This window comes from Trachinotus anak, unplaced genomic scaffold (genome assembly GCF_046630095.1).
Source record: "Trachinotus anak isolate AG129_WGS33_773 ecotype Australia unplaced genomic scaffold, CSIRO_AGI_Tana_v1 ptg000012l, whole genome shotgun sequence".
NCBI lineage: Eukaryota > Metazoa > Chordata > Actinopteri > Carangiformes > Carangidae > Trachinotus > Trachinotus anak.
In genome coordinates this window covers 4,054,297-4,077,031 of record NW_027273863.1, presented here as the reverse complement: position 1 = coordinate 4,077,031, position 22,735 = coordinate 4,054,297, and the positions used below count along the sequence as shown (strand labels likewise).

The following is a 22,735-nucleotide window of genomic DNA, read 5'->3' as shown; positions in this document are numbered from 1 at the left end:
GAATATTTTGAACTTTACACTTTACATGCGATGAGGTAATATCTGCACTTGATTTTTGTTATGTTACCCTGTAAATTTGATTATGCAAATAGGTTAGCGCATTAATTTATAAGTGCAAAGGAAAATGTAATGTTAGTGGCGGTAGAGGTATTCAGATCTTTATGCTATGGAAAGTAGCAATTGTAGCAAAGTACCATTATCAGCAAAGAGTACTTAAAGTATAATCAGTAAAAGTACTAATAATGTAGGCAGAATGGTCCAGATAGCTTTTATTTATTATATTATGGGCTTGTAATCACTGATGCCTTAAAAGCATCATTTTGATCTTATGGCTAGTTTGAAACTGCCCACCTGTAAAAATGGAAGACTGACTGAGCCCATATGTGCAAAAAGCTTATTATGGCAATAATTATGACAGGAGCAAAGGAGGAAGTTGGGTGATGTAGTACATAAAGGCTTCATTGGGAGGAGGAATGTCCTGTGTTTCCTCAACCTGTACCGTGTGTTTATTACTATAACCATAAAGACAAAGGATTAATCAAGCCACAATAACTAAGTAGTTTTTATGCCTAAACCTGACCTGTGACCATCCACAACCTTAACCTCATGTTTATTATTGTTACCATGACGACAAAGGTCCTCTAAGCTTAATACAGTACTTATTTTAACCCAAACCGAGAAAAAGCATTTCAGCACTTCCTGTCCTCTCATCCTGCGGTCAGTGTTTTTCTTTTCATTTTTTTTTTTTTTTTATTAGATACCTGAATTAAGTCAACACAACCCCAAGACATTCATGTTTTATTCTATGACATAAAATACATAAGTAAATACCTGTAATACCGTGACTGATCTTTTAAAGCATTTATGCCTCTTAAGAAAAGCCAACAAGTGGCTAAATGAGACTACACAGGTCGTCAGGGACTTTAAACTTCATCACACCGAATACAGAAATCTACTCACCAGTCCACCTCAACATACTCATTATGTTTATACTCCAACAAACTACTTCTAACTTTGTAACAGGTTTAATTGTGGTGATGCTGAAGGAGTGACCGTGGTGTAGTTTTTTAAAATAACATCCGGGTTGGCCAACAAAAATGCATCATCCCTGTAGCTCTCTATGTTGCCTGTTGTGTGGTTATAATGTAGACAGGATTTCAGATATTTCAGCTGCAGATGCCCCAACTTTTATCGGTGACTTACAAACTCTCTGTCTGTACAGAGTCAGTGTTGGAACCAGCTTCGTTACTGCACCCTCTGATGCATTGTTAGAACAATACTGTACTGCAGGAAGTAGTACGTAGTAGCAGTAGTACTTTCAGAACGGTGAGGAAAAAGACAAGTAACAGAGGAGGACAGACTGGATGGTCAGGGGTTCATCCTAACGCAAGATAACGTCCCACAACACTAAAAGAAAAGAACAACACATTCGACTCTAAATGATGAAAGAGTAGCACAGTCTCCAGACTTAAGCCCCATGGAGCAGGCTCGGGATAAACTGGACAAAGGTGAAAGCAAAGCACACATTAGTGAGAACGTCTGCAACAGTGTTGGGACACACTTTTCAAACAACATGTTGTTTTCATTGTAGACAGAACGTCACCGGTGTGTTCAGCTGCTGCATGAGTCAAAGATTTTGATTAAATTTCATTCACCAAGAAGACTACAGGATTCTTTTTTTTGTTTATGATTTTTGTGCTTCAATTTCAGAAGCTATGACATATTGAATTATGTTAACTTAAATAACAACTGGAAAAACTGAGGAGTTGAGTGTATATGACAGTAATTTGAATATGTAAATGTAAACCTCATTAGTTTTTTTCCCCTCACGTTTGTTGTTTGCGTCAGATGCCTGCGTACATTGAACTTATTAAGGTGCGGGACTAAAAATGGCTCCTCCAATTTGCTGCAATCACATCAAATCTCAACAGTGTCTTGACTCTACTGTATAGATTTTGGTGTCTTAAGCCAACAAGATTCTGCAGAAGCAAGACAAATTATAAAAATAACTGACAGAGACATTCAACCTAGATACGCCAGCCTCGTATGTAGGCAGGTGATGCCTTGTACAGATTCAGGACACACACACTTAAACGTTGCTGCTCATTAAATTGATTTGACTCGTGATACAAAACCCAAACCTGTAATGTTACATACTCAAAACTTACTGTACAAATTTTCACTCTGCTCCCTTCAAAATCCCATTGAATCAGTCATAAATCTATTGCAGGGATATATAATTTTGACTATAAATAATCTTTTACTTTCCCATCATGTCACAGCTCTAACTAACTGTCATAATGGGATCGCCACCTAAGGTCCCTTGCAGTGAGCTTCCAGTTTAATTCCTTTCAAGAGATGCATAATGACTCTGGTGGGAGCCACTCAGATATCATTAAAAATCATGCACTGGCTTCCACCTTCCACACTGGGTAGAGGGCCTATTTCTAGTGGGTTCCCAAAAGACAGGAGGGAGTTTTAATGAACTCAGATCCCAGGACAAGAGGATGGACTAGGATTTAGTCTTTTAGACTGTAGCAGTAAAACAGCCCTTGCTCCAGAGGAGTAAAATCCCATTTACCTATACCATTTAAGAGTAATAACCTTTGGTTGAGTGTTTGACAAGACAGTTTGATAAATGTTAGGCAGCAACTTAAAGGTTCAGGGGCCATATTCAACAACAGTTTATTTCCTGTGTTGCTGATGTCACATATGTGAGAGAAACTTTAAAAAGTAAAGGGTGTGTCAGTCCTGATTTTAAGATCCAAATGTTTTCACTTTAGAGTAATTTGCATTATAGCAGTAAAACCTTACCATTTCTCTTACAGTAATTATATTAAATTACATCTTTCCTGAGCAGTTTTGAATATACCATGCAGTTTTCCATTTTTTCTTGCAGCAGCATGGTTATATATAGTAAGAGTTATATATAGTACTGTATATGTAGTTTATAGTAAATGAGCTAAAAGGTGTAAAACCACAGATATGGTCCTTAAAGAGTCCTGCAGTCTTGGTAAACGTTTCTCTATGGAATTTTGAGAATAGGGAGAAATCTACTTGTGGCTACATTAGAATTTTCTAGTAATATAAAATAGGGAATGTAATTGCAATCACTAATAAGCTAAGATAAACACTGCACTAATAGAATAAAATCCAGATGGAGACAGTAGCAAACGCCACAGACCACTGTGGGTGGACAATTCTTCATTTTATTTTTGTATTCTTTCCTCTCCTACAACAAGAAGAGAGAATATGAATATGATAAGAACGCTTTGAATGAAATGGTTAGAAAACATATTCTCCTCATACTCATGGATCAAGGCTCATTTCCATGGGCGATTGGTTGTGAGCAGTCAAGCACAATTTTCATGGAGAAACTTGAAGGTTGAGCAACTTCACTAACCACCAGATACTGTATGTGGGTCACTTCTTCTGAAGGTGAGATTTAGGTGAGACTGTAGCCGACTCAGGTGAGACTGCTCATTATAAAGTTTCTTCCTAAACTTGGAACAAATAGGTTTGTGGTGAACTACGGCGTAGAATTCAGAAGTGCAGAAACTGACCTTGCAGTTCTCTCTTTTGAGTCTGTCTCTCACATTCTCTCTGACTTTTTTTGTTTTGTTTTTTTGAACTCTCAACCTCACTTTTTCTACCCACCTGAAAACACACAGACAATGGGCCTCATTCAAAAATGTTTCCTAATTTTTTTCCTTGAAGGTCCCATATTTTACACTTTTCTGGTGTTTTATTTGAAGTTTTGATATCTGTAAGAAGATTTATTTATCTCAATGTAGTTTCACATCTCCTCTCTCGGGATATTCTCTAGAGCTCTGGCAAAAATAGGTCGAGCTGACTGTTTTCTGAGTGATTGAATAAAAATATGTCAGATTTCAGGTAAAGTGGCTGGACTTCAGGCAGAACTGATGGTGGTGACTGCTTTGTTGTGACATAATAAAGTTACAAAAGTCCTGACGGTTTGTTTTAAGGCTCAGTTTCTTCTTTCAGGCTGTTTGCGTTTTTCTGTAAACGCTTTGATACTTTCACAGTAGTTATATAGCACCTACACCCGCTTTAAAGTCAAACAGGACATGAAAATCTCACTTTATACAATATGGTACCTTTAAATTTAACAATAATATTATTAATGGCAATGGACACAAGTGTGCCACAGCCATGTTTACTTTTGAACCTGTTCTCATTTGCAGGTTGTCAAATACTGAGGCTACTGAACCCACTGGTTTCTCATTGATAAACCATTGAAAACCAACTGTTGGCTGTAAGGGTGAATTTCAAAGGTAGTAAGGAGAGTCCTGGGCATAACACTTCCCAGAAAGATTAAATGAACGCATGAGGTGGAAAACCCATGGAGAACCCAGGGAGATGTTGTCTGAGGTGTGACTGCACAGACACCTACAGCACTGGGAACATCCCAATATAGATATCAGATGTCAAGGTCTGGTACAAGGCTGAACATAAAACTCTATTTCACACCATGTGTATCTATACTTAAGTAAAAAATGTGGATGATTTTGTATCAAGCAAGAGCAAATCGTTCTGAAAAATTATGAAAATTAAAACTTCAAATTACAGAATGAGTCGACAGCCATGCAAACTGTACTAAGACTTTTAGCTAAGTGCTAATGTCAATATGCTAACATGCTCACAATATAGTGTTAAGATACTGATATTCACTGTGTTCATCATCTTGATTTTGGTTGTTTGCAAAAATTTGCTAATTAGCCAAAAAGCAAAGCATTGGACAAAGTGAGATTTTTAGCCAATCATGGTACAAGGTAAAACTTTAAGTGGAAATGAATGTCTGTATCAAATTTCACGACAATCCATCTAGTAGTACTGAAAACCACCAATGTCAACCTTATTGTGGTGCCAGAGGAGAAGTCAGGGGATCACCACAGCTGGTAGGATTCATCGATCGGACAGTTTCTCCATCCTAGTTCTGCATGTTAGCATGCTAATATTTTCTAATTTGCACAATTAGCAATTAGAACACAGCAAGACCAGCTGAGGGCGATGGGAGTGTCTGTTTTGCAGGAATCAGGTCATAAACCAAAGTACTGGATAATTCATGTTTGAACTGATGGTGGTGCCAGATGGAAAGTCAGGGGATCACCAGAGTCATTAGGGACTTGGCACGGTTCTAGGGACATAGCTATCCCTAGAGCTGTAGAACTGCACCACTGATACACACACATCCTGACCACACACAACTGTTGTTCTTACCTATGAACAATTTGGAAATAAGAAATAAGAAAACACTGATGAATGCAACAAGGTTTTATATTTTGTTCAGACAAGATTCAAATTATATCACGTAATACATATACACATAACTTAACACTATCTTAGGAAACATGTAACCAATGTACGCACACAACAATTTCACCCACTCTTTTTACAGGATTCTCTCTCCTGGACGAGGCTGCATGTTGATCTCTCTCTGTCTGACAGCTAATAACATCCAGGTCTTATTTTATAACATGCTGCCAGGAGGAACATCCAAGGGAAATTTCTGCATAGGCAGAGTTTTTTTTTTCCTATTAGAAAAAAAAAAAAGAAACTCTCTGCTTCAGCAAAACCAAGTGCAAGAGCTGCAGGTGCAATCAGCGCTGTGCTAAAATCTTTTAATTAACACCATCTATCATCATTAGCCAAATAGTCAGGCAACAGTCTCACTGTTAACTCTTAGAGAGCAAACCACGAGGAAAAAAAAAAAAAAGATACACTGCTCTTCTCTGTATTTTGGCCTTATTGCCATCAGCTCCACTTCCCTGTGCTCAGTCACTGTAAAGCAGCTCAAAAGACACATCAGTCTAAATCAGCCCCAGTTAATCAGTGTGCAACTGCTGGCTGCCATCCGGTGACTCACTGGACTAAATATTAAGCTAAAACTAATGCCTGCTGATGCATGTGATAGCTGCAGACTAATTGTTATAGTTTGCCGCCTTCAAATGAGATTGACCTTTGGTTTGGGTATTTGTCATGTAACTGCTGCTGGAATTAGAACAGCTATGTTTGTTCTAGGCATTGCAGTTGAAATTACCTTGGTCGTTTTGTTTCACTTTTACTTGAAATTCTGCAAAGACCAAAACATTACACACACTATTGATCAGGCAGCGCCACAGACTTCTAATTATGTGATTGTTGATCACTAATTTCTCAAATATTCTGTAAGTGGAGTAGGACAGTCAGTGTATTATGAGATGTTGAGTCAGTGTAACAAATACTGATGCTTTTATAATCACTTGAGTCTCTTAACAACTGACAGAGTAGGTGGTGAAAATGATTGTTTTACAATTTTAAAACCGTTTTACAATCTAAATGTAGTTTTACATCTCTCTCAGGCTTCGCCCTAGAGCACTCCTAACAACAGGTCAGTGTGCCAATGAGAAGAGAGGATCTGAGCCTCTCTTCTGATTGGCTGACTATTTTCTGAGTGGTCAAATAAAAACATTGCAGATTTCAGGTAAACACTTACAGAAACCAAATCCTGCAAGTTTGGATGGTGGGTCTTGGTGAGCTTTGCTTGGGGCATGGCTGAGGGCAGTGACTGCTTTGTTGTGACAACACAAAGTTACAGAAGTCTCAAGGGCTGGTTTTAAAGGCTCAGTTTCTGAATACAGGCTGTGTGCATTTCTTTGTGGACTGAGGCTTTGATACGTTCACAGTATTAATATAGAACCTAGACCTGCTTTATAATCAAAACAAACATGGAAATCTCACTTTATACAATATGGGGCCTTTCGAGTCAGGGATCCAGATGGTCTTTGGCTGCAACGTTGATGCTCTGACAGCAAAAGCACCATGCTCAAGCATGCTTTATCATATCTGAGCCCCAGAAATTGGACAAAAAAAATTAAAAAGGAAATAGTTGTCTTCATTTTGTATTACCTGTATATTTGTTTAAAGGAGGTTGCTGGAGGAGGAGTGTGTGGTTCGGTTTCACACATGCACACCTGTTTTTTCCCCACCAGCATTCAGTGAGGAATATCAGGTCACAGCCAATCAGAGGCAATCAGTAGGGGCTAGGCTTAGCAAAGGCAAAGCAAGGCAATTTACTTGTATAGCACATTATCAGACACAGAGGTCATTCAATGTGCATAACAAGAATAAAGGAAGGAAGTGAAAAGTATAATAAGAAAACAGTATAAGAACAGATTATGTAAGACAGGTAATATATAATTAAAGTGCAAGATTAGATGATTAAATGAAGGCAGTGGAGAACAGAGCAGGTTTTAGCTTCTTTTTAAAGCCAGTTACGGTTTGGGCAGATTTGATCTCCACTGGGAGCTGGTTGCAGCGTTGCGGAGCACAGTGGCTGAAAACCATTTCACCCTGTTTTAACTTAAGTCACCACTAACTGACCAGCTCCTGCAGCTCTTACAGACAGCTCACACACATTAAACATTTCAGAAATATATTTAGGGCCCAAAGCTTTCAGTGACATGTAGAATGTCAGAAACAATAACACTATAGGTTAGTATTATTTTATGTATACACACATACACACAGACTTGCTAAATATTAGGTGCACTGGTGCAACCAATGAAAATGTTTAACAGCACTTGACAGAGTCATTAATTAAAATTCATGCTATTATGTTAATAATGAGAAAAAAAGTGTTTATCTCATGTTCCTACTTGATTTGGTGTCACTATAACACTTTACACTATTTATTTAACTTTTAAACTCCATTTGAACTTTTTGGATATGTGCTTTTTTTTTGCAGAATCTTGAATCACTGAACACTACATTTGTATCACTACATTTGTATAGCAGTGTACATGGCAAATAAAGATTGCTTGATTTAATTAATTAATATCTTTGGGGTGATGGAAATGTCTGATAGCAGTGTTTCTGTCTTCTTGTCTGAGTATGAAAGGGGCACGACTCTGATATTACACATCGAGATTTGCTTGTTCGTACTTCAATGAAAACAGTTGAAATGTTTCCCAGTTCCTGGAGGGAGTTTTCCTCTTTGATTTAGAGAAAATCAAATGTCAGGGTGAAGTCGGGTGATGCAGCAGGACAATGACCCTGAACATCAAAGCTACTACAGAATGACTTCAAACAAAGAAAATCCACCTTTGAGAGTGGCCCAGTCAGTGGCCCAGTCAGAGCCCAGACCCTAACGCTAACAGAGATGCTGTGGAACGGCAAGAGAGCCATTCACACCGGGCATCCTGAGAATATGACTGAGCTGAAGCAGCTCTGTGGGGAAATTTCAGGAAAGATTGATCATGAACATTGTGCAGGTCACACACACACACTTACACCTAACGCATGTCACGCATACAGTACTCCCACAGTGATGGAATAAAACAGCCACATGTGCAACAAACTACGACCTCAGTCACAAAATTCAGTCAAGTTGATAATTATAATAATTATAACTGTCTATCAAAGTATTTACTCAGCCAACAGTAAGGATCTATTGAGAACTGGTGTTAACATCCGCCTCAGGTGTTTCGATCACATGTGGACAGCTCTAAGCTCAGGTGTGAACGCACCCAAGATGCATTGAGGACGCGTTTGAGATCCGACCACTCAGGTGGTGTAGGACACATTGTTTTTTGCAGTGTGAATGCAAATGCAGGACACACATTGAAGGACCGCCTCCTCTTCTAACGTCCTCTGCCACAGTCTGATTAGTGCCAACACAGTTTCATAATGAACTGAAAATATTTTACTATTTCGAATTGCTGAAACCTTATTTCAGCTGTGAGCAGTGCAATGATTCGCTCAGCCCCTCCTACATGCTCTCTCTCTCTCTCACTCACACACACACACACACACACACACACAAACATTAACAACAGATCCGTGCGTTGGATTGGCTGAAAACAATAACGCATACGTTTATTTGCATAAAAAGTGGGGAAGTGAGATCTGATCACAATTGGTCTCTCCAGACGCATGTGGAGATGCATTTTAAAGCCAGGTGTGAACTGATGAACTTAGAGCTGACCACGTGTGATCGCATCACTGAGGACACATGTTAATACCAGGTCTGAACAGGTCCCAAGAGTTTCCTTATTTCCTTTTAATTCCAGTCTTTTTGAAGGCCATTGCCATGTAGGAGCCATGGGCACTTTATTCCACTATTCCTCTACTTTTACTACTGATACTTTAACTATATATTTTCTGTTAATATTACTGTGCATTTATGTAAGTAAAATTTTGAATACAGGACTTCTGCTTGTAACACAGTACCTGTACCTGAATAATGAACCTGAGTACACAACATCTGAGTTGATATAAATAAACTAATGGCTACACACTGAGGAGGAACAAACAGGTAGGCATGAGAAAGCAAATGCGGTTCCAGCTCCTCTTGTGTTTTCAGTCTGTTTATTTGATTTATTTATATAAATTTTTTTTTTGCAGAGATTTTTCTTGCACTTCCAAACTGCCCCCTCAGACTCTGCTTCCCTCAGATGCCCTGTTTTCATAAAAGAAGAATGTGGCCTTAGTTAATGATGTCTTGTATAAACTGCACTGACTGTGTCCAGGCTAGATACATTAATTGGTGCATTATGTGAGAATGAACCACCTAATGAAGCACTAGTTTGACCATATGCTCCCGGGGCCATTCCTTCTGAGGTAAGCTTTGTCACGGTTTTGTGCTAAATGGTTACAAATCTGAGCTCTCTTTTGAGGACTAATATGCATCGCAGCAACTAAAAACTAATTACAGCCCCTTGCTGTCTTTACTGTTGTACCATCTGAATGACCCCATGCATATTCATTTTTTACTATTAATGGAATTGGCCTATTGTATGTATTCCAGGGTAGTCACAATGCTGTCAGCAGCATAATTACAGTATTGTGTTGTCTGTTATAGTAAACTATTAACCGCAAAGAGGCACTATAAGAGCAGACAGTAGGAAACTGAAACAGTCATACAGGATATGCACCTCCCTCTGTGTATTGTCCGTGTGTGAGTGTGCGTGAGCAAGAGAGAGAGAGAGATTACTCGTGGGAAAACACAGTGTGTCGCTGCTGGTGTTTTGTTCAGAGAAAATGCATACATAATGTGCTAATATTCAGCACCTCTTGTTTTGCAAATTTATGCAGATGAGGTGGCTCTGTACATTTGTGCTGGTATTTGCATAATCTTCAAATACCTTGGGGTTCCACAGGAGCGAAGTGATGAAATGATTATCGGCCTCTTGGAATGGATACATTTTCCAGACTAGTTTCCCCACTTTCTATTATCAGCCAGGTGAACAGAAATAACTGCCTGGCATTTGTGTGGACAGTTAAAGAGCAGGGTGCACTAGAAGTGGAGAAATTTAAAGGTTGCTCAGGCCCGGTGTCTCACATATATTATGACCGGGAGCAGCCAAGTCACAGGGACCTTAAAGGATAATCTCAACAACAGCACTGCCCATCTCTAATGCAGTATATGTGATGCATTTTTGTTTTGTTTTTGCATATCATTATATTTAGCAATTGATCACCATTGCACTGGATATCTTATTGTGTTTAACTTTTGGACGCCTGGGTGCAGCACAAAAAGCTGTAAACACATCACTGACATATGATCATCTTATAAAGTTGTTACGTCAAATGTGTTGGCAAACATTCCCATTTTAACACCTGCACAATGCACAAAGCAACATTAACATTAATTTGGAGCAATTGTTTTGCAACCTATCAAATGTAAGTCCATTATTTTCTCTACTCTTTAGTTTCCATTTGGTCTCGACCAATAACTGCATCGCTACATCTGTCTGCTGTTTGGTGCTGGGCGGGTAGCGCTCAGTGGGTTTTACAGAGCTTTTTTCTAAAAAAGAGCTGACTTCTGCTGCTGGAAACAATCAAAGCTGCAAGATTAAAATCAAAACAGTAAAGTTGCAGGCTGTCGAAAAAGCTGAAAGACATTAAAATGCTCTGTAGATCAGAGGGGACCTGCAGAGTCAGGTGATTATTCTCTGTGGGTTTGCCAACACAAGTCTTACCTGTTCAACGCTCCTTCTGAAAGCAATCAACCTGAAATGAGTCTAAGGTAGCATTTTGATAGTTATATGGCATGGCAAGGACCAAGTTAAGGATCCTAAATATTGATGCAAATTATACCACCAGCAGCCAAAAGCAATTTCCAAAAATAGTAAAGCTGTCCCTCAGAAGTCCAGAGTGCTCAAATCTAATTTTGAGTGCTTGGATAAAGTCCCAAAGATAAGTTTAGCATCAATTAATCATCACCATATTAATTTTTGAGATGCAATTGAAATAAATAGGAACATGAAGGAGCAACAAAGGAGGGCTCAGGGGTAGTACAACACAAACACAGCTAAGGGTTTGAGACTTTCTGGTAATAGCAGATGGCTGAAGGAGTGTAAGGCTAACTGAAAAGTCACTGTCCATGCTGATCCTCTGCTGTAAAAGTAAAAGACTGAACAAAAAACAACCACCGCCAAGAAAGGCCTTAAAAAAAAAAGCAACAATGACCCCATTTACACTCACCCACCTCAGGCATTGGATAGCTATGAGTTATGAATAAAGGTTAGTGGAAATGCAGCCAACTTTTGTCCATCCTGGCAAGGGGTCCTTACTCTTTTGCTCTTCCTGAAGTTTTTTTCTTTTTCCTTAACTGAGTTGAGGATCCAAGGCCAGAGGATGTCATGTCTCGATCAGACTGTAAAGACCACTATATTAATCTGTGATTTTGGGCTAAATAAAAGAAAAACTCCTTGACTTGGCCATTTGTATCAGACAAAAATTACCTATTGCTAATCCACTGATCATTTGTGATAGTGTTTGAGTCACAATCATTTTAACAGCAATGTAATGTACTAGTTGCACCTTTAATGCAGCTATTTGTACGTTTTGCTATTGCTACACAGCTAACGTTAGCATTAACAGCTGTTTACTTACCAATCTAGCGGAAACGTTGCAAGCAAACTTCATTCTTTTACTTGCTGTCTCTAGCTGTGGAAAGCAACGCCAGTACTAACTCTTGTCCCAATCATGTTTTTTTCCACTACTGAAGTTATCACACTAACTAGTTGAGCCTGGCCCATGATGTAACACCCTGATAGGGACCCAATGTAGCTTCCAATCTACCTTGATGACGTAGCACTGTTCAGAGAGGGTATTATAACCTCTTGAAAATGGCTCGTCAAGCTCCTGGCAAGAAACTGCATTCGGCAACTTACAAATAGCCCCTTTAATCTCCTCCTCCTAAGCCCATTTTGTGTGTGTTTGTGTGTGTCTATGCCATATTAGCTGAACTGAGTGTCCATTTACCTTTTAATGTATTCATCATTTCAGGGAGTTCAGCCACTGGAAGGTGAACAGCCTGGTCACAGAGAAGAGAGATTTCCTCAAAGCTCCATTGCCCTTAGCGCCAGAGTTCCTGCGCAACCTCCGGTTACTGGGGCGACGACCAACCCTGCAGCAAATCAACGAAAACCTCATCAAGAAGTATGGGACCCACTTCCTAGTTTCTGCTACCCTGGGAGGTAAGGAAGCACTGCAGGTGACACACTCGCCTTTATTCTCAGGTCAGGAAGTGTCGGGACACACCAAAAATAGAGGAGCTACTCATTGTAGGTCTCAGAGGAGTTACAGCCTGTCTTACAGTAGCGCTGTGGAAATACAGGATCTATTGCTTTTTTTTTTTTTGAAAAGCAACAATTGCAACAATACCATGCCTTACACCTGCAGTGTTCAGCAAAGGTTGTGTTCCTCTATAATTTTCCTCTCCTCTTTCCCTCTGATGAACTTTGTGCACAGCTGCAAGAGCCTTACAAAGCAGAAGAGGGATTAAATTGACCCATTTTTTAGTATATGTCTCTCTTTATTAGATTTCTTTTTTTTACCCTCGATTTCGGAGGAGAGAGGGAACTCACAAAACAGAATTGCCAGGAGTATCGATCGCGTGTGCCTCACAGAACAAGACCCAGACCTGTGTTACGTTCGGAACAACAACCTCATGATATTGATACACTGCTGATCCTGGTCATCACATAGCAGCACAGATATATGAGCACATATTTACAGCAGACTGTTCTTTCATATTGTAGAAAATTGATGGCAAGTATAAACATCTCAGAAGAGTCAGAGGGAGATTTACAAGCCTGGAGTACTTTGACCGGTCCAACCTTATAATATACAGTGAATATATAAAATAGAAGGAGGATACTTACTCATTTATACCAATCTGTCTTTGCCCAGCAGTGCTATCAGACACTGGACCATCAGTATTTGACAACACCACCAATTTGGATACACACCGTTCACAGAAGACGCACACAGTCAATCTCTCTGATATTTTGTGTTAGGTTTTCATCCACAGACACCTAGCTTTGGGGCCACTTATCACTTGGCATATGCACTGGAATATCAGCGTGGGAGACAAAGCAGACATGAATGCATTGGCAGACTAGTTAGACGCTATATGTAATTAACAGCCTCAACTAAATGGGCTGAGCCAGTCAGCATACTGATTAGACTGTGGGTGAGCAAATGCACACATCCCAGATCTCTGTTCTACTGTTTTCATCTTGTTCTTTTTTGCTTTTTATGTCTGTCTTTCTTACGGTGTCACGTATAATACGGGATCATCCCATATTTTAAGATAAAATGCTGCGTCCTGTATTGCATCAATATGGGCCACAATTTGTCCCATATCCCTGCTGTCAATGATGTAATGTCAAGGAATAACAATCTAGTTAAAGCATGAATCAGACTGGATAAGTTTATCAATGAGCAGTAGACCGACAAGCTTTGTGTGCTCTGAGAAAATACACGTATGGTTGCCTTTTATGCATAAAAGTAACCGCACAGTGTGGTGCACCGTCAGCTCATCTGGTAGAGTGTAGATCTTAAAGCCCTATATTTAACCAGAGTGGACCAGGTTTGACTTGGAGCTGAGGCCCTTTGCTGCACATCATCTGCTTTCCTCTTTCACACTAACTGTAAAGCCATAGTACACTGCATTTTTTTGTTACCCTTAATATTTTTGGGTTATAAGCATATTAAGGAGTGTGTATTGGCATTTTGAAAAAAATGTTTGCCAAAGTCAGCATGAAGCACAAAGCAGGAAAAGGATTCCCTCATTTAGCTAAAAAAACAAACAAAATCCTAAAAAAAAGGAAATGTACTCACAGTGTGTACAGGATTATGGCTGCCTGCACCATTGACCACCTCTCGAGGTGTGCTTCAAGTCCACGTTGGGCTTCAGCTTTTGCCATTGCATCTTAGCCTTGCAATAACCCTCCAAGCCTTTCAATTTTGTTTTCTTGCCAGTTTTCCAGTTTTGCATCACTTTGGAAGTCAGTTTTGTTTATTTCATTTCCCTTTTTGCAGTTACCAGCTTTTGTTTGAGTTTATCTATGTTTGTGACCTAAAAACACTCACAATACAGCACAAACCCCACCACAAAAGTTAGGAGTAGAAGATCAGGTTATCATGCCTCGTATTCAGAAGTTCCTCTGCATGTTGGAATCCCATTTAATCTGATAAACCTCTGGCAAGATACTGCACAATGAGAGCACTTGCTGGAAGTTAAAACATGTCAGGTAACGTGACAATGTAACAAGGTAACATAAGCTTGATATAGCTAGTTGCTAATGTTAGCTAATTTTTAACACTTGTTCATCAGCTAGCTTGAAAATCTGACTTTTCCCACATCTCCTTCTCCACTTTAAAGTGCTGCTTTTAAACCAAACTGAAGAGTGCATGTTGGCTAAGGAGTTTGGAGCATTTCCAGTAAATACACAGGCCCGTGCCAGCTGTGACTTTTTAGAAGTTTGAAATGTCTCCAACCACTTACAGTGCCTGTAAAAAGTATTCACCCCCTTGGATGTCTTTCCCTTTTATTGCTTTTATAAAATGGAACCATGGTTAATATAATCTGTCTTTTTTTTTTTTTTTTTTAAACAAGAATTTACATAGAAAAAAAAACGCTAATGTCAAAGTGAAAACAGATTTCTACAAAATAATGTCAATTAAACAAAAATATTCACCCCCTTCAAGTCAGTATTTAGTAGATGCACCTTTGCATCTCTGTGGATAGGTCTCAATCAGGCTTGCACATCTGGACACTGCAATTTTACTAATTTCTTCTTTGCGAAACTGCTCAGGCTTTATCAGGTTGCATGGGGATTGGGCGTGGACAGCCCTTTTCAAGTCCAGCCACAAATTCTGTGTTTCACTGAGGTCTGGGCATTTGACTCGGCCACTCCAGAACATTCACCTTATTGTCTTTGAACCCCCTCTGTGTAGCTTTTGCTGTATGCTTCAGGTCATTGTCTTGTTTGAAAATAAATCTTCTCCCAAGATGTAGTTCTCTTGCAGACTGAATCTCCACGATTTCCCTATATTTTTCTGTATTCATTTTACCCTCTACCCTTACAAGCCTTTCAGGGCCTGATGTCCAGAAGCATCCCCACAGCATGACGCTGCCACCACCATGCTTCACGGTGGGGATGATGTGTTTGTGGTGATGTGCAGTGTTTGGGATCCGCCAAGCTTTGAGTGGTGAAGAACCCGGGCAACAGTTGCTCTATGCAGGGTCTCTCCCACCTCAGCTGCTGAAGCCTTTAACTCCTTCAAAGTAGTCGTAGGTGTCTTGGTGGCCTCCCTCACTAGTCTCCTTCTTGCACGGTCACTCAGTTCGTGAGGACTACCTGCTCTAGGCAGATTTACACAAGTGCCATATTCCCTCCATTTCTTAATGATGGATTAAACTGAACTCCAGGGGACATTTAGTGACTTGGACATTTTTTTGTATCCTTCCCCTGACTTTTACTTTTAAATAACCTTTTCCCACAGTTGCTTGGAGTGTTCTTTTGTCTTCATGGTGTAATTGTAACCAGGAATTCTGATTAACCAGTGACTGGACCTACCAGACACAGATGTCTTTATACTACAGTCACATTCACTGCACTCAGGTGATCTCCATTTCACTCACTGTGAGACTACTAGCACTAACTAGCTGGACCTCCGTTGAATTAGGTCAGTCACTTTAAAGGGGGTGAATATTTATGCAATTGCTTATTTTACATTATATATTTTTAATTAATTTACATTACTTTGCAGAAATCTGTTTTCACTTTGACATTAAAGAGTTTTTTGGTTTTTTTTGGAAATTCTTGTCAAAAAAAAAGCCAGATTATATTGACCATGATTCCAGTGAAAAAAAGCAATAAAAGGGGAAACATCCAAGGTAGTGAATACTTTTTATAGGCACTGCAAGCAACAGGGAGACTGGCATTCATCAGCAACTCTTTATGAGACCGTGATTTTACTCATTGCTATGTTCAATCACTGTATGTTTTAGAAATTTAGATTTCATAAAAAAAAAAAAAAAAACACGAATTCCAGGCTCTACCAGTTCAATCAGTTTCCTCAGGGAGCCACAAACATGCAATTACATAATCATCAGAGAACGTGGAGAAGTGTTTAGTGTTAGTGAATCTATAATTGTCTGAAAGGGAGCAAAGCAAACACAAATGATACACTATCAGCTGCGCAGGGGACAAACCACAGCGAGACAGTGAAGGCCTGCCAGAGAAATGTCAAATGAAAAAGCAGAATCTCACTTTTGGTCTACTGAGGATAACATCAGCCTGTGGCTCTGCTGTGGGGAAATGTTGTAAGGGAAGTAACCATAGATTTCAACACTTAATTCAACAGGATCCAAGAAGAAATTAGCACTTCTCTCTGAAAAGTTGCCATTACAAAATAATCAAGATAAATAGAGATTGAAATAAAAATCGTTTATTGAAATTTATTGATCGATTATTGTTCCACAGGAGAGGAATCTTTGACCATTTTCCTGGACAAGAAGAAGCTGAATAAGAAGTCAGAGGGCAACAGCAACAGCTCAGTGGTGTCTCTGGAGCTGCTCCACCAGCTGGCGGCTTCCTACTTCACAGATCGAGAGAGCACCCTGAGGCGACTGCACCACCTCCAGATAGCCACCTCTGCAATCAAGGTACTGTTCACATGCACACAGCAAGGGACTGAGAACACTTGCAGTACACGGGCAGATACATATTCTCGGCTTTCAAGCTGCCCTGGAAAACATCTATTTCAAGACACTGCACATAAATGCACTGTTTATTTTTATATGTAGACTTGTGTTTGCAGTTCTTCAGATCCACAAACAACCACCCATCAAGATAGATGCGCAAACATTAACCCTCCTATAAAACTGTCCCTTTGGGATATATTCCTCCGTGCTGCAGCTAGAACAAATAGCTCTGCTTGTTCTCAAGGTATGCACACATACGATCCTTTTTAAAGATTATTTTCAAGGTGCATCATTGCTCAAAAGCTGGCAGAGAGACAAAAGAGCGCGTGAGGACATGATTTTTTTTTCTTTTTAAATGGCAGGCTGGATTAAAAGCAGAGTGTTCTGCAGCCCAGAAGGGCACTAAAGCACGGCAAATGTCATGATTCTTTAAAGTCCCAGTGGGGAAAAAGGTATTTGTGCGTACTGTACCCTACTCTATACCTTCTGGACTGTGCGCTTTCCTGTAGGTGTGTGTGCAGCTGAATCACGGCATCTCATCTGGAAATAATCATAACCTTTGCAAAAAATAAAAGAAGCTGTTTGATTCCAGCACAAAGTGGCTTTGACTCTAACATTTTAACTTGTTTAACACCTTTTCATGTCACATAAGCTGGTCCTTTGCTCCATTTGATCTACCTGCATCACTTGACTGGTCTGGACGTGGTGAATCATCATTTACCCCAAATCCACCACCAGGCTTTTACCAGCTCGTTTCATCATCAGTTGTAAACAGCACAGTTTTGCTGAAAATCCACTCAAAGAACAGAGGAAAAAAATCCTATTATCTCCCCTGCCTGCCTTTACCTTATTTAAATTATTATTTTTTCCTCCTGACGACAGGAAGGAAAGCATAACCAAGCAATAATTTTTTTCACTTCAGAGCAGATCTGTTGGCTTTCAAGTGATGACAGCAGGTGTGTGGGTGGGTGGACCGAGCTTTCATGCTTCAACTTAAATAGCAAATCTGATTGAAATGAGTAATTGCTAAGTGTAGACTTTGTGTGCACCTCGAACAAGGAAGATGGCTTGTATCCAGGTGCTGCTGCTGAAAACGCAGCACACAGTGAGCTCTCAGCGTGCAGAGGTGACACCGGCTCTAAGACCATTTTTGTTTTCAAGTCACTCAAAAGGGGACACTGAAAAAAAAAAGTGTTTTCTCTCGAAGTTGCGAATAAGTTGCACATAAGAAAGACCTCCCCAACTCAAATTGCTTTTTTTTTTTCTTTTTTTTTTACCAAGAGAGAAAAGTTTGATTATTATGAGAACATGAAATAGAACTCTAATGATTGGAACAAAAGTTGCACAACATTTAGCTACAGGGAATGTAAATGAAAACAGCATCTCAACAAACTGCTGCAGTCTGAAAAGAGGGGAAAAAAACAAAACTTCTGCACACTTGGAGCAATGCAGTTTTATGTTTTATTGACAGGCTTTATCACAGCAAACCACAATTTTAATATGTGAGCAAAAATACCAAACCAGGATTTTCTTGCTTACTGATGTTTGTTGTGTCTGAATGCTGCATCTTAATCATAGCACATTATCTGCTCAGCCTGAATTAATTATGAACTGAAATCCTGCTCAGTTTGATGCACGAGTGTCTGTGGGGAGAGAGGCCTGTGCACTATAACAATCCTCTGCAAATAAGTCAACAATAGCTGATAAATAAGCAATTGGCAACTATTCAGATCTTTTTTCCCCAAATCAGTTAATCTGTTTTCAATCTATTCTGTGATAACCTGTGAAATGCAGTTCATACAGCAGGTTCAGCTGCACAGTCCTTCTAATGCCTAATTAACAGTGTGTCTTCAGGAAAAATATTAACATTATGCTTGAGTAAAGTAAAATGATGTATAAAATTAAAAGTATTCAATGGAAATTCAAAAGTTGAAAAACTGGCATTCAACATTAGAAACAACATAAACTGCTACTTTCACATGGGAATCACCGCTCTCCTGTGTCATATTTCTGTGTTCTGTTGACCCATCCATCCACCACAACCTCCTCCTGACATGGACTTTGTCCCTCTATTAACTACGTCACTGCACTTTTCCCTTTGCTCCTGTCATCATTGCTACGGCCACGAGATGTTGCCTAGCAACAAAACATAACTATGGGTCATAATGACCTCTTGCTCATGGGCTCATTTTTGTTTTTTTACAGGACAGTCTCACATTGTACCAAATTGTAGATTTGTATTGCTGCTCATGTGCTCACAAATACTGAGAAACAGGCAAGATTTAAATTCATTGTCAGAGGCTGTAAAATATCCTCCAGCTCCTCCTGAAAGAGCCCAGTGCATGTCCAAGTTCCCTGAAATATACGTTACAAACCTCCAGCATGTTTTTTGGATCTAGCACAGGGTCTCCAACCATTTGGACATGCCTGCAAAAAACCTTCAAGAGAAGGTGTCTGGAGGACATGTGATCAGACGTCCAAACCATGGTAATCTCTCAGTCAAGATAGGACAGGACTCTGCCGTCATGCATCAGGGTATAAAATGTCACACTGTCATCCAACTGCTGAGCTGAAGTTTGGATATATTCAATCGTTAAACTTTAAATTCACTTTTCCCATATTACATGTAGAAATGAACGTGTCTGAAAAGTTTTATACCTGATGACATATTCCATTGTAACTCTATAAATGAAGTCATATACTTACACCACTTCCTCTTAATGACACATTTGTGTAATTAAATTTTGGAATACCCACTGTTACTGCATATATTTGCATATAAATAATGTAATCTCAAAACATATTTTCCAGGAACTACTCAACTCATTAATGCTTTAAGATGAGCTCATTGCAGCCATTTGTTATGTACATATAAAGAAATATGCAACATATGTGCATTTAATGTCTTTTATTCATTCTCATCAGAATTAATAATTTTATTAACAGTTTTGTTGCACTAAAACGTTTTTTAAAAAAATCTTCATATGAACTGGTTTTCCTGTCCGTGATAAGAATAGAGCTGCTTTTCTCCTTCAAGACTGACAGGCAGGTAAGTAATCTCTTTCATTAACAACTGCTAACACCCAGAGACTTTGCACACCCGCCTACACACACACACACACACATACACAAATGCAGAGCTACTCTCACTTGGAGAAGAGCATCCTTCACATGTTTCTGCTAAATGAGGATCTCTGGTATGCAAAGCCACCTGCTGTGCTGTGTTCTGCTAGATCAACTCATCACGCAAGAGGAAGCGACACTGAGTGGGACACACTTGACCCGTGTCCATGTACGCCTCTGGGCTCTGTGTCTCTGCAGCACCAAGTAGGAGGTGGGAGTGAAATACGTTTTCTTTATCTCCAGCACTTAAGTGGAGGAACCTCAATCACACATGCAGTGCAGACTACAGTTCTGCGGGACAAAAAAGACCTTCGGTAACATCTGTGTGAAATGTGCTGTTATGAAGTGAGTGAGGAAACTGTGACACAGAGGAAGAGGAGTATTTTTACCACAGCGCTGCGCTTGTTGAAAGCCGTCCTCAGCTGAGAAACTGCACCGACACTTCACTCCTCTGTAACTTTTGCAGTTAATCAAATTACCGTAGAACAACTGTCATGAAGTGAACCTGGTGTTTTTGGGGACTTTGAAAGTCTGGGGCTCCAGAGCAGTTCCCTGCATGGTGATCCAGGTTTACCCATAAACTTCCCGTGGTATGGCAGCCCATTCAAATCCAATTTTCAACATAACTGAAAAGCAGAAAAATGTAAATAATGAATGCAAATAATATCAGTTACACATCGTAACAGTTTTGTTGAGTAATTACAATGGTGAAATAGTTGCAATGAAGTAATATTGAATAGTTACTGTACATTACCTGACGTGGCAATGTCCAAAAAAAAAAAAAATGTTTTAAAAGGTATAAGAAAACAGACACTACTCTGCCATGTTTGAATAATGTACATTGTTTAAAACAACCCATTAGTCTTGGATAGGCTTAAAGGAGCTATTTATAAGTTTGCTTTTGCTTCATAACCAGTGTTAGTATTAACATCCATTTACTTCCCAGTCTAAAAGAAACATTGTGAGTTCAGCATGAAACTTGATTCCTTTACTCACCAAGAGCTGTCTCCAGAGGAGGAAAGCAACACCAGTGTTAACTCTTGTCTCTATCATGTCTTTTCTTCTATTAAGTTAGCACACTAACCAGCTAGGCCTCATCCTCCTCACTTTCCAGAAGTCACTCACTGCAGACTCCAATCTGTCCTGACGCCAGAGACACACTAGATGTGTGGCATGTGCGTTGTGGCTGCTGTTGCTGATCTGCTGCAGAAAAACACCCGTGTTTGGCTGCATGTCTACTGCGTTGCTACCACTGCAGCTCTGTCTATCTACATAGAGTTTGAAGGATACTTGAATGTTGGATTTATCTTAATTTTTAAGTAGCAGTAGTTTCTGATTTATTTTTGACAGAAAATGCCTCCAAAATGCCACTGTCTCCACATGCAGCTGCTAAAATGATTTTAAAAAATCTTCACTTTGCTTTTATGTATTTTTTCATGTCTCTGACATGTTCAGATTCAGTCTAGACGTAGAGACTATGGTGACTATGACTATTTGTGCAATATTGCTGGTATGATGACAAAATGACTGTCAACAGGTCTTTCTCCCTTTTTTATTATGAAAGCACTGATTATCTATGACCACATCTGTGGCTTAAACAACAACCCAAAACGCCCTCTTTCCCCCTCACTTCCCGCCTTTATCTCTTGCTGATCTTCAACTCCGTCTCGGCGAGAAGATATTGGAGAGATGTTTGAGATGCATATCTTTTTGTAGTGCCTTCAAGGGTAACTTCCATTTCTGTTGATAAAAGATGCAATGTTAATGCAAGGGAGAGTGTGAAGATGTAAGGACAGCAGATTCACACAGGCTGAATCATTTGCCAAATAGAGTGATTTAGCAGGAGAATTGCCTTGCCAGAGGCCATATCCATCTCCATATGTTATCTTAAAAAATTATAATTAACTATTTGTTATATCCTCTCTTATTAAGGTCTTTTTTTCCCCTTCTTTTTCTTCCTCTCTTTATTTCCGTATCTCGCTTGAGCTTTGAACCTTTCTGTCTCTCCCACGTTTACCCTTTGTCTCTTTATATGCTTGACTTTACGCTCTCTTACTCTGAGTTTCTTTTATTTCTGATATTGTTAACGTATCATATTTTCCAAGACACGTATCTCAGCAGCTCTTAAATCCAGTTCAGATGTTTGTGCTATGTTTAATATTTCATTGGCCTTGATTGAAGAAATTTCAGGGACGTCTCTTCAGCTAACAGAACAAGTTAGCATTTGTGTAACTTGGCTCTGCTCTTGTTAGAGAGAATGCTCCATTTAGTTCCTGTTGTGACACACATAACTGTAAGTGAGCTTCTGTCCCCAGAGAGACAGACAGAGAGGATGAAGATGTGTTGACAAAAGTACAGAAATGAATTAAAATTAATAATTGATTTAAGGATATCCAGTAGCTGATAAGGAGTCTTCTGTTTTCAGAACAGTTTCATTGCTACTCTACTGCCACAGTATGTTCCTATAGACATTTCTTTAAAATGGAGCATAGAGGGAATTAGACTTGATCTTCCTTTGATCCATCTTAATTGTTTAAGTAGTGGTGTAGCTAAAGTCTGTTGGAATACGAGAGCATCATAAGGGAACAAAGGCGGTCCTGGCTGCGG

The 22,735-nt window shown here is 39.5% G+C and overlaps 1 protein-coding gene across 1 annotated transcript in view; it reads left to right on the top strand.

Moving 5' to 3' along the window:
* Positions 1-22,735, top strand: part of brinp2 (bone morphogenetic protein/retinoic acid inducible neural-specific 2) — a 235,365-nt gene that overhangs the window by 127,808 nt on the left and 84,822 nt on the right. Inside the window, exons 3-4 of the mRNA XM_071491368.1 lie at positions 12,295-12,485; positions 16,785-16,966. Coding sequence (XP_071347469.1) covers positions 12,295-12,485; positions 16,785-16,966 — 373 coding nt within the window. The remainder of the gene's footprint in view (positions 1-12,294; positions 12,486-16,784; positions 16,967-22,735) is intronic.